General features: G+C 36.0%; 1 protein-coding gene across 1 annotated transcript; it reads right to left on the bottom strand.

The window, feature by feature from the left end:
* Positions 1-529: 529 nt before the first annotated feature.
* Positions 530-13,397, bottom strand: LOC146462992 (DGAT1/2-independent enzyme synthesizing storage lipids-like). The gene is made up of 8 exons (XM_085084951.1): positions 12,380-13,397; positions 9,348-9,515; positions 7,213-7,286; positions 6,195-6,317; positions 5,407-5,470; positions 4,686-4,761; positions 3,768-3,831; positions 530-2,875 (listed from the first exon to the last, which is right to left on the bottom strand). The coding sequence occupies exons 1-8, from the start codon at positions 12,588-12,590 to the stop codon at positions 2,774-2,776; spliced, it is 882 nt and encodes a 293-aa protein (XP_084941077.1). The 5' UTR covers positions 12,591-13,397; the 3' UTR covers positions 530-2,773.

Below are 13,397 nucleotides of genomic sequence, written 5' to 3'. Positions count from 1 at the left end.
AGGGGGTGCCAAGTCTTAAAAACCGCGGGAAATCAATCTCGTACCATGCCACCACGTGCACTTAACCGCGGTCAAAGGTTACAAAAATAAAGTCGGTTTAGAGCTTTTTTTCTTTGTGATTAAATATGTGTGAGTCTGTGAATTTACTAAATCATTTTACGATTTACTAAATAAGTTTCAAGAACCATCGGGTGAATTATTTTGTTTTTAATTTATGTTTATTTATTTATTTATTTATTTTCCGGATGGCACACCATCATTTGAACAGAAAGCATAAAATGATTCAACAAACTCACAAAATCACACAAAATCTTATCTTTAATGGAACTTTTGTTATTTGTACGTTTGACGCAGTCAACATATCGGCACTGACATGAATTTCAGGATCTTGGATTTATGGCGAGGATATGGCGCACAAATTTCAGATTTCAATTTTCTTCTCTGACAGTAGTTGTTTGTTTGCTTGTTGTTATCATTACTTTTAATGCCATATTTGCTATTTGCTTTAGTTCAGCACACAACAACAGTGAAAAAATAATAATCACTTTATTAAAAAAGCAACAAACTCAATAACTCTACAAAAATCCAATTTTGAAATAAATTAACTATTGAGGATATTTTTGAATTTGTTAAAGTACAAATATATTGTAAGAATTGTGACCAGACCATGCATGTTCTTATAATTCTTACTAATAATCAAGCCACCACTGATTTTCACTGGAGGGCCATGCAAGGAATTATTTTTAAATGAAGGGTCTCCTGGACAAGCTTCAACCATCACATTTTTCTGGCTAAAAGGTCTGAAAAACGCTTCAAACGTGCCCAGTTTTAGCATTCGATGCAGTTGTGTACCCATATTTGCTTTTTGATTTCATTAGAATTAAACTGCATTTAATTAAGGCAGCAGCAAAACTCCTTATAAATTTGCCTTTAACAATGTACTAGAGTTTAATTAGTGGCAACAGGCAGCAGTGCTGGCTAAAACTAGAGCATTTTTCTGAAGTTTTGGCCAAAAAGGTGATTAATATGCCCCCTTTGCAGGAAACTCTTCAAATAAATCAAATCCCACCAGACTTGTGGGAACATCACAGGATGGCCTCTACTGCAAATACAACTCAATGTGTTATTCCAGAAAATATCCATACTTCCAACCCCCTAGAGACACTGTAACAAGGATTGTTTTGTGTGCTTTGTTTGAACTCTTCCCCATCCTACTGAAAATTCCAGTTGAACTTTATATTTTCCTTTAAACGTTTTGGCTTTTGAAATACCCCCTCCCCCATTGAATTTCCAATGACCCTCTTTGAGGTACGAGGTAGGACTGGGTATGACTATTTTCTGGAGCATGGATGTGCCTTTTGTGTCATCAACTGATATAAATAAATTTCAAGAAATTTTTATACTACAAGCTAGGACTGTATGATATAATATATTATTAATAGTACATTAAACCAGTATTTCTTCTCAAATTATTTAAATTTGATAATTTCCTTAGTTCATTCCCTAAGTTTCATAAATGCTAATTTATTAATAAATTCAGTTCCCGCAAACACCAAATAGAATATATGTTATATTTAATTCAAATTTGTTTTTTGTATCAAAAATACTGTATAAATTTGTCATATTATTTTATAAATATAATTTCAACTATACAGTCAAGCTAGCAATATTGAATTCCCCCTCCAATAAATTTGCTGATAAAAGCACTATAATTAGAAATTATTATTAATTTTGCGAATGTTTTTTCATATTTTTTAATTTATTATATACAAGATAGGTTTTCACAAAACTGGCTATATAGTGCTTTCTTATAGATCTCTTTTCCTGAATAAAGTGCTGCTGCTGCACTTACAAGTACAGTGTTTTAAAAATAAAATCTATAAATTATTTAATTGCAAATTTTAACAAGTAAATTAAATACTGTTCAAGATCCTTGTCTGTTTTATGAAACATGTGTTAATTTGGTATCACATTCTACCTTGTATTTCATGGAGTGCATTGTGGACACGTTGGATGTCTGTATAAATATCTTTTAGTCCCGCTTAAGTACTAGATCTTGAAACCTAGGGTGCGTTTTTTTGGGAGAATCTGAAAACGGATTTGTGATCTCAGATCATTAGGATCTTGCTGCATCAAAGGAACCGACGAATCCACTCCGGACAAGGATCTGTCAGTTCCTTTAGGATTCCCCCCAAAAAACGCACCCCCATGGAAAGTGAGCTGTTTCAGTAATCACCCCAATGCTCTAGAATAATTGCCTGATTGTATTAGAACTTCAAAGTCCTAGAGTTAAACCCTTTAATCTTAACATTCTTTCTACATTTAATACATTGTTATATGATTTGATTAGTTTTTCATTAATTGCCTTATAGTTAGAGGTTTTGTTAGAATGTTTTAAGTAGTTATGTAAAGCACCTTTTAGTAGAATTGGCACTTATATATAAATAAAGATTATTATAATTTTATTAAAACATGTTACAGTTGTGTCTTTCAATAACATTTGACCTCTATGCATTAATCCAAACAAATCAATGTTTCAATGTACTACTTCTGATTGCTGACATCAAATGAGACAAAACAATTTCCTTAAAATGAGTTCATAAGGTCACACCCATGGGCTGTAATTGGGTCAGATTTCAGAGCATTTTGTTCAATAACATTTTTTTCCCCAGACGTCAGTGCTTTTAACTGAAGAGTTCAGATGCCAGCTGTCATTGAAAGGCACAGTAATTATAATATTAAGTTAAATTTATTAAATTTGCATATTTTGAGGTCACTGTTGTTTAGTGGCTTGCCATCTTGCTCGCAGTGCTGTGATGATACTCCCAGGCAGCTGTTGATGTGCCTCTATCATTTCTTGGATTTCCCTTTGAACCTGTAAGGCATACACTTCATGTAACATACATGTAGTTATAAGAAATGCAACCCATTCACAATTTAAGACCATAAAATAAATAAATAAAATAGATCATTTTCTTTAAGTGTCAAATGTATTTAGCACAGCTGCAGTAATTGGGGACACTTTCCAGATCGAAATGTTGGCTTTGGAGGAAAGGGGAGAACCAGAGCACCTGGAAAAACCTCTCAGAGCAAGGACAAGAACCAACAACAACCAACTCAACTGACAACCAACAAGTCAACCAATGGTTTTGGGGGGAGGCAAGTGATCTCACCACTGCGGCATTTCTGCTCCCCAGAGAGCATGACAAAACTAATTGTTGAATAGTCAGTTCTGAGTACTATTGTATGGTTAAGTACTACAGCTGTAAGCACTAACTAAATTATGTTATCAGTATAACCATATGTTTTACACTTTGTACTGCCAGGCACGTTCTTTTTGGTTAGTTAGAGCACTTGCAAGCGTTCTCTTGCCTTGCCACATTTGCTGTAATTTAATGTGGGCAATTACTATTTACATGTTTTTTGTTACCATAAGTATTATTTATAAGAAATGGGCAAGATACAGGAAGAAGACTTTAAACCAGAAAAGTCCATTTAAATATAACAAATAATAATACAAGTAAATGGAATGAGTACTGAAATTTTACAAATTAAGTTATCATCAGAGCAACAAATATACACAAGAATAGTAAGAGATATTTTTAAAGAAACCATAAATTCATACACTAAAATAGGAATTCAAAGGCAAATTAAAGGAAATATCAAGTATGGAGAACTGGAAGGAAATTTATTAATAGTAAGGTTAGGTATTTATAGACAGCAGGACGTAATTTTATATAATTTTACACTGTCTAAACAATGCTTACCTTGCCAGCTAGTTCATCACAAGTCAATTTAGGGTCATAACAAACAGGCTCTCCTATGAAGGTTCTAGAAAACAATGAAAACTACTATTATTATAAAATGCCCTTATTCTGGTTGATTGCCTGTTTCAGTCATATTTCTACTTACAGGAACCTGAGACATTGCAAAACAAATTTTATCTGAGTTTATAAGCCTATTAATTAAACAGTCTTAGCTGGCAATCAGTTAATAATAATAATAATAATAATAATAATAATAATAATAATAATAATAATAATAACAATAACAATAACAATAATAATAATAATAATAATAATAATAATAATAATAACAATAATAATAATAATAATAATAATAATAATAATAATAATAATAATAATAATAATAATGGTTTATTAACAGATCCACTGGGTGGCTCTTCCCTGTTACTCACAACAGTGACTCAAAATGCATTAACTGAGCAGAGCATTAGCTCCCGGATACTACTGGTGCTTCAAGGGTTAATATAATAATACCAGGGGCCTGTTTCTCGAAAGTCCCCAGAAACTTATTGGGCCCGATAAGTATATTTTAAAATATTTTTTGGCCAATTACGCAGTGATTACAGACAAGGTTCTTGGCCAATGCTTGCATAGAATTAAAAGATTTTAAAATTTAGTATTCAAAGCTAACAAAAGTTGATTTCTGTCAAGAAACAATTATCACCAAAGACACTTATCGGGGCCAGGTAAGTGTCCGGCACTTTCAAGAAATGGGCCCCAAACCAGTAACAAAAATTTTACATGTACTTTCAATCAACTCATTAATGTTCAGAGAAGGACTATACCATCACAGGTAATGGGTATGTTACTACATACATGCAGCTTGTAAGTAATTTCCTTCATAATGCCAGAGGCCTCAGACCTTTATTCAGTTCCTACCTTAACTTGACTGGAAATCCTCCATACAGGGGTACCAAAGGTAATTTAGTCCATTCATACAATTTGCGGAACCACTCTGCAACAAGACCAAAAAAAAATTTGGCCCAAACAAATTAATTGAGAAAGTTCCTACTCATGATTCAACTGCACCATCTCACTCAAATGCTGGTAGGGATACCGTGTCCTAGGCTCACAAGAATTGGCAAGCACTGTTGCTGTGTACCTCTTGCACATATAGCCTGCAAACGCAGACTTATTTCCGGTTATCACTTCTCTCAGTGGAGTGAAGCGACAGCCTGAAATACGTCTGCATTTGCAGGATATCTTGCACAGTACTTTTGTATTTTATCTATTTCTTCCATTTACCAACTTATTTTAATTACTCATTTTATTAATATTGGTCTTTTGTCGCTTCTCTCGGTGGAGTGAAACGACAGCCGGAAATATGTCTACATTTGCAGGATATCTTGTACAGTACTTTTGCATTTTATCTATTTCTTCCATTTACCAACAGTACTTATTTAACTCATTTTTATATAATAAAATGATTTTCTGCCTTCAAATTTATTGTAAATTGTAGTGTTCTGGAGAAGCTAATAAAATGTAATTCCTAAAATAAAACTAATTAAAAACAATTAAGAACAATAGTGCACCCTGTGGGTTTCAAGCAGCCTAGAGGATTTCAGTAGCAGCAGTTTACTGTAACTGACAAATTACTTACTGCGTCCTATCTGAACAGAGCGGATAGCTTCTCTGATATTTTGAGTGTATACTGGGTAAATGGGCTAAAAGCAGAGAAAAATAGAGGGCAGGTATTAGTATTTTAACTCCTAGGAGATGGAACTTGCAAAGCCCATGAACTACTCACCAGGATTTTGTTTCTTATAAGGGAGGACTGACCAAGCCTGTATTTGCCGTATTTACAGAGTTTCAAAATCTGTTGAAATCCTTAATGTGCCCCCAGTAATCACTATGATTAATATATAATATAATGATTATAAAATTGTTCTTCATCCTACATGTGGTAAAATAATAATCATCATAATCATGATCATTATCGTTATCATCATCATCTCCATTAACATCATCCTGGTACCACTGTGCATAGCCTGCACAACATTATTTTTTATGTTTTACTGAGGAGACAAGAACAGAGCATGAGTCATGCACCAGTGACTCGTACTCTGCGCTCGCCTCACGCTTGCCTCTGCTCACCTGAAAATTGCAAAAAAAACACCTGTCTGCAGGCTACCCTGTGTAGTTCCAGAAAATACCCATACTCCTCTCACAGATGGGATTGGAAATTCCTCTCCTTCTTAATCATCATCATCATTATTATTTATGCTCTGCTGAATGACCAGGCAAAATTACCTTTGTTAATGTCTTTAGAGGAAAATACCCTGGACTTCACTGCAGCTAGTACTACTTAATCTGTTATATTGCCCACTATTTGTATTAATTACTATCCACTGCAGCCTTCAATTTGTAAACATCCGTCCCTCAACTCACCACTTTGGCTTCCAGTGCCACTTTTGCAAACCCGCGCCTTCCATTCCAAATCATGGTGTAATATTCATCAGAAAATAAGGCCTCTCTGACTCCTCCTGGAGAAATGGCCAACAACTCACCATTCTAAAAAGGAACAAGGCATTAACGAATTCTAACATAGAAATAAAAAACTCACATACTTGTGTGACACTTGGAAGACTGAACCTCGCAAGTCCACGAGTGGATTTAGGGGAGAGGACCTGGCTGCACCCCCGCCCCCCCCTTCACCCCCCCAACCCCTTTGGTATTTTTAAAAGTTTTTTTATTTTCAAGTGGTATTATGCAAATATCAATCCTTTTAAAAAAAATCCTCATAAAAGTACTTCTGTCTTCCAAAGCCTTAATATTTGGTCTCAAATGCTCCCAGAATGATGTAAAGCAGAATCTCCACAAATGCGAATTTTTCATTTGGGGGTTGGAGCGGGAGGTGGTCGGTTCTTGTGCTCTGGCCACAATTTCTTCTGCCCCCTCGTTCTGGATTTTCTGGATACGCCCCTAAAGTCCTCCAAGTAAGATGTATCATGTAGAATTGGATCTAACAGTTCTTGGAAACTGTGGTTTAGGGGTATGCAGTTCCTATTTCTGAAATGCCCAGAAATGGAGATTATTAAATAATTATTATATTTTTGTTTACTTGGCCCTTCTCCTCACCCTGCCGAGGGAACTAGAAGTCATATCTGTGGTCACCCTTCTCGTTAATGGCTCTTATACATGCATGTAGCTTTTAAATTTAGCATCAATAAGTTAAACCTGCAGAATAGATCTCATAAAATTATTTAAAAGTAAGTCTTTTTGATTTTATGAACCATTAGTTGTCAGACTGATTTGCTTAATATGTATTAACTAATTAAGTTTCTTTCTCTTACTGGAATAACATTTTGTATAGAACTTATTCATTTTGTCTTGAAGTGCAACTGCTTAATAAGCTCTCAATTTTTAAGTATTTTTACCACTGTTTGAGCAAGTGAAGATGACAAACCTTAAGAATCTGTACACATTGTTCTCTGGAACGTCCTTCAACAGCTCCACAAACTTCAAGAAGCAACTGCATTCCTTCATAAAGTAATAACAAATTGCCTCTTATTATTAACATCTTACAGAACATTGTAACATAGTTACACAGTAATAATACATTACCATAAATACCGCAGGTGATAAAATTAAATTTACTTATCAAAATTAAAGGGGGGCCTGGAAAAAGGCCCTATTCAGGGCTGCAAATAACGGCCGGTCAACGGACAATGTCCGGTCAAAATTGGGTATTGACCGGACAAATCCTTGGATTGATGGACATCTTGTCCGGTCCTTTACCGACTTGTTCAGAGAGATTTTAATTTTTAACTATTTGATAATCACGAGGGACAATGTTCATGTTTCCGAAAGAAAGAAAGAAAAAACGAATATAAAACTAGACAAATTAGTGGTCGAGAAATTCCAGGTAGTGGCAATTTTCCACGATGTCATCAAGCCCTGTCGCGACCGCAAATCATGGTGTCTTCCGTTATTTTATTTACTTTAAGTGTTCCCAATTAGTAGAGGGTTTTACCTTTGGCTAGAAACCATGATTGACTCTTAAATAAAGTGATTGATTGTTTGATTGACTGAATGATCGGAAAGCAACCTCACGAAGAATAATCTCGCTGCATCAAGAATACTCCACGTAGCATTTGTTGCAAAGTGCGAAAAGCGAACAAACCATACGTTACTTCCGGCACACCCTGCAAAACATGCTTGGTTACTAACTAAAAGCTTTCTGGTGATTTCATCACTTGATGCAACTCAAAAATGAAGCGTATAACACAAAAAGTGGAAGAATAGTGTTGTCTTATAGGGATTCTTAACAGAAGAAAGGCATTTAATACAATTACGTATGGTGCTGCCGAATTTCGAAACCCTAAGACGATATGAATTAAAGTTAAGTGTTTCTTGTTTATGTTTACATTTCAGTTAGCTTCTTTTTTCAAATTAATTAAGAGATCGATTGAACCCTTCAGTTTTCATATATTCTGCAGCACATTTCACTTAAAGTTCAGTTGTAGAAATGAAGTGGTGGTTGTCAAAGTGTAATATTTAATTATAAGTGATTTTGCCAGATGTAAGGAAGAATGGACAATTGCGGTAGTATCTTGCGTAACCGTTCCACGTACTGAATGCGAGGCTGCTTCTGCAGTAATTGTAGTAAAACTATTAACTTTTAATTTTTATTGCCAAACCGACTTGGATTCAGTTGTTTTTTAGTTATAAAAGGATTACTGTGCAATCTGGGTTCACCATCGCAAAAGTTACGACTGTTAAAATTTGACCGACCAAAAACGGGTAGTGTCCGAGCAAAAACATGTTTGACCGGACAATGTGACTGGCGCCTACCCGTTAGTTATTTGCACCCCTGCTATTGTAAGTGACTTCTGATAAATTGCTAGATTCTCCTTCCAAATTGCCTTGTATTCGCTTGTGAAACAAAAGGAGAATTTAACCTTACATCAAAAGTCACTTAGGGCCATGTTATGTGCACCTTTCAATTGATCTAATTGCATTTATTTTGCTGTAAAACTTTAGGCCAGCTAGATGTATAAATTATTTGTGAATGACTATATATGCAGTAAATCTTAATTTAAGCTTGGTCAGCAGCAATCACTACAAAAGTGTTACAAGATTTGCATTATTTTGAATTAAAAACTGACATCAAAGCTGCCAATTACAGCAGACCTCAGGCATCCATAGCAACTAAAATCGGCCCATGCCCATGAAATTATCTCAACTGTACAGAATTAATACCAAAGCCTAGCGTTTTGTAGATGTTTGAATAAAATCAACCAATATGATGTTTGTACTGTAATAAAATTATTCAGCCCGAAACAATAAACATAACTGTGAGGCTCTGGGAAATAAACCCATATAAACTCTAGAATTTATTCACCGGAGCCTTGAAGTGATGTTATAATTACAGGCTGAATTTTTATTAATATATCGAAATTAGCGTTAATCGGTTTTTGAACAACTGGGCTCTAGTCTGACTACACAGTTTTGTTTAACTGTATGAACAAAATGTCAAGTTGTCAGACATACTGTATGCCCTTTCAAAAATGAAAAATTATTTGCAGCTACTGAACCAACCTGGTATTTGAAATAGAAATGTAGCAGCTACATTTCTGAGCCTTCTCTTTTTACAAAGTATAAGTCTAGCGAGAATGTAATACATGTCCAGAGGTAATGCTCCATGATAATATATCAATAATGCTGGACCTTCAGCTGGTAGCTTTTCCACTCCAATCAATTCATAGCCTGTAGACAGGACAAAATGTACTAATAAGTACTATCAGTTTCTTAACAAGCTAAAAATAAAAATATCTGAGGGAAATAATAAAGTTATGGTCCGTATCTCTTCTGAGACATGGTTGATTATACAGTGAAGTAATAGACAAGAAATAAAACTGAATTTAACAATTATTGCACGAATGCGCGTTGGATATGAGATGATAGATAGCCAACGAGGCGCGCATCACCGAGTTAGCTATAATCATCTCATATCCAACAAGCGTGAGTGGAATAATTGTTTTATTAAAAACAATCAAGAAATATTGCTGGATTTTACTGATTTCACTTTGCAAGAACAATTAGAAGACATTACTTAATGGTCTCTGTTACTCGGGCATGGTATAATGCCTTACATACCATGGCTGCTAAGCCAATCAAATCGCTCATATTGCATTATACAACGATCCAGTTTTTAATAATTTCTATTAGACCATTCCTTGGATGAAATCTATGCAAAACCCTTGCTTTTAAAGGTTTCAATGGAATGTGCATTTGACATTACTTATAACAGGCCATCTGATAGGGTGCGATAAAAAGTCTAAAATTGTGTGATATTTTCAGGGTAGATTGTGCGATAAGAAAGGACTATTATGCGGTAAATCATGCAAATTGTGCCATTTTTCCCTCAACTATTTTAAGCTTGTTTTCTCAGGATTCTGAGAAAGTAACCACGTTTATGCTTCTCTAGCGACGATTTTTTCATATAGGGACAAAAAATAAGCAATTATGAGTGAACTGGGATATAAAAATTTAATTATGACACATACAGTACCGTGCAAATGTAAGTTGACAGTCCCTTGAAACTCGAACTTCGTGACTAGATCCTCGAAACTCGAAAGGTTCGAGTATCCAGGCACGAGTCGAGTGCATCAACTTTCAAGGCAGGGAAACAAAGAACTTTTTTGTTATAAATAAATTGATTGATTAATAAATTCAATTATCATTAATCATTAATTGATTAACGATATTAATAATTCTGAGACATAAATAATTGCAAAAAATTATCATAATTTTTACTGTCAGTATTAATTTTTATGGTCAGGATTCAGAAATCAATACCACTTTTTATAAGGCAGAAAAATGTCATAAATGTCATAAATTTCTGTGTTTTCACAATGGTCAAGAGCTCAAGGTGATATTTGAAATAAAATAATCTTTTTCGGGGCAAATCACTTGAAAATGGAACTCCCACAACCTAAAGGAAATATAAACTGGTGTGCAAGACCCCCCAGGGGGGTACTCCCCTATATGGGCTATACGGGGACGTGCTGCTGGATAGGGTATGGTTTTTGGCCCCTCTGCCCTGAACAGGGTATATAATTTCAAGCCAGTCTGTCCTGGACCCGTCCTAGACAGGGTATGGTTGCAAGACTGTCGTCGAGTATTTGGCAATCCGAAATCAGAGGCGTTACTCTGCATTCATTTTAGTGAACAATGCTTCACGTCAATTGAGTTTCCACTTAAGGTTCACGGCTGTTAATGCGAATTTTTGGGATTTTTCGCCATCACTTCTCGGAAGTGTATCATTTTATCTGTTGTGATTGATATTCGCGTTTCAATGCGTGGAACATCACGTCTGGTAAGTGACAGTGGGCCTTCAATGTCATTACTATTGCCAACAAACACTTGTGTAACACAAGAGCTAAATGTTGTCCTTTGTCCTAAATAGGGTCTTAAAATAGAGGGCGTTGTCCTACACAGGGTAGGTATTTAAGGTTATTTTTGTCCTAAACAGGGTCAGGGTTTCAAACCCCCAGCGGCACCCCTATACCCAAACATGGGTCAAGTGCCCCTCATCCCCGGAGGCAAGACCTTGATGGAATGTGCCTTTTTTTTTTTTTTACAGGCATTTTTAAAGCTTAAAGGTTCTGGGTGTTTGGGTGTCATCCTCTGTATTTAACCCTATTAACTTTACATTATCTGGTCCATCTATGTCATTTATACACCAAGGCACAGTAATACAACAGAACTTTCAGTCATGAGACCAAGATTGGATTACATACGTTTTGTTCTTCAATTACGTGACAGATTCATAAACAGGAAACGGTCACAGCTCATGGCCAACTTTAATAGGTCAAATATTAAAATCTACAGATCCCCAACAAAATTTTGCGCTTTATCGTAATTCAAAAAACGACAACACGATCGTGTAGACTCAATGAAAAAATCTTAAAAATCCTTACGCAAATCTTGAAATAAGCTTAAATCTATATGAAAAAAAAAGGAAAAGAAAGGATTTAAGGGTCATGTAAATAGTTCTGAGGGTTATGTAACGACTATCCATCACCGGATTCACCGTGGGAGGTGTATGAGGATTTCCTGTACTCATTGTATTTCACGATCACGCAGGCGGGCTTTTGTCATGCATGCAAGAAAAGCGTTTTATATGTGAAGTAATTTTTTTTCCACGTGAAAGCTAAGGTACTTGACTTCGAATAAATGTTAGGACACACGCATGCTGCTGTTTTTGGTACAATTCATTTAAGCAAAGATGTAAACATTTTAATTTAAAAAACAGTAACCTTTTGTATCCGATTTCTCGAGCCGATTATTAGCAGGCGGGCATGCAGTCAAGGAAAATATTCCATCGCGCACACAGTAATAAAGCGCAGAAGACGCGGAGATTTAACAAATTTCATTTAACAAGGAGAGGACCATTGCAAGTACTGACCGGGCCGCGCGGGAGATCTTCCAATAATCCAGCTCCTCAAAAAATAACGAAAACAACGCGAAAGATTAAAAAAAATACAATTTTTTTCGTTTACACCGTGGATTTGGCTCATTGGCCCTTAATTATCAACCCAAAACCTGGAGAAAAATAAAACACTTACCGTGCCAAAGTGTACCGTGGGCATCAAAAAACGCGGCCACAGTCTGTTGCGCGCCGTCCCAAAAATTGTCCGCATACGCATCGTAAATTTGGCGCCGTCTTTTGCGGTAAACGTGGAGAAAAACGGCACTGCCGTACATCATAATAGGAAGAACTACGGGATAGACGAAGACCACGACAAACGGTGAAAGAAGGATCATTAACCAGTCCATCTTGCGCGGGGTCAGCTCTGAGCAGAGCAAACGATCAAGATTTACCGGTACGCAAGCATAACAGGAGTTCGACGAATACGTCGTTTACCATGTCACAAAGTGTATGGAAAGGGCGCGTTGTTTTCAAATTGCTAGTGTAAAATCAACTGGCATTGTGGACTACGGACTGCGGATTACGGGATTAGGGACGAACTGGGTATAAAACACGGACTAATGTCCAGGCTGTAGTTCGTAGTCTAGACTGGGTATGTATGAATTTCTATGAAACATGGACTAGGGTATAAGACACTAAAAACATGTACAGAACTGTGGACTTCGGACTGGGTATAAAACACGGACTGAGGTATAAAACGCAGTGACTGGGTATAAAATAATGAGAATCGACACTGTAAACATAAAATCTTGCTTTATCTCAGCAAAACACCACTATTTTAGTGGAGGCACGCGCGGAGCCCCATAGCTAAGAGAAATTGGTAAACGCATCTATGGGCCCGGACTCACTAGGCGAATTTTTGTTTATTTTGCAAATTCAAATATTTGTCATCAGTTCCGTTCTACCAGTGCGCACGGTGCGCATTTCCACCAAAATTTTGTCAAGTCGTACCAAACTTCAATGGCACCGTCGTCCTGCTTCTGAGCTGGACAAATTTTTGTCAAAGATTAAAACTGTCAGATTTTTCAATTTGCATGCGTTAATATGAATGAAAATGTCAACCAAGTAAATTTGATCTTGTTTTCAAAGAGTCTATACAGGCAGAAGCCTGCCAAAATATTCCCTTTTTGCGCAGCAATCGAGCTGTGAAGATG

Source organism: Pavona decussata, unplaced genomic scaffold (genome assembly GCF_977016875.1).
Source record: "Pavona decussata unplaced genomic scaffold, jaPavDecu1.1 SCAFFOLD_182, whole genome shotgun sequence".
Lineage (NCBI taxonomy): Eukaryota > Metazoa > Cnidaria > Anthozoa > Scleractinia > Agariciidae > Pavona > Pavona decussata.
The sequence above is the reverse complement of the archived record's forward strand: the minus strand, read 5'-3'. Positions and strand labels throughout refer to the sequence as shown.

Bases quoted from the DNA above. Each gene is read 5' to 3' on its own strand.
- LOC146462992 (XM_085084951.1), bottom strand. From the start codon at position 12,590: ATGGACTGGTTAATGATCCTTCTTTCACCGTTTGTCGTGGTCTTCGTC. The intron at 3,832-4,685 runs GTAGGAACTGAA...ATTGTTTTCTAG, and splicing joins GGATTTCCAGTCAAGTTAAG to AACCTTCATAGGAGAGCCTG. The intron at 2,876-3,767 runs GTAAGCATTGTT...TATGCCTTACAG, and splicing joins GTGATGAACTAGCTGGCAAG to GTTCAAAGGGAAATCCAAGA.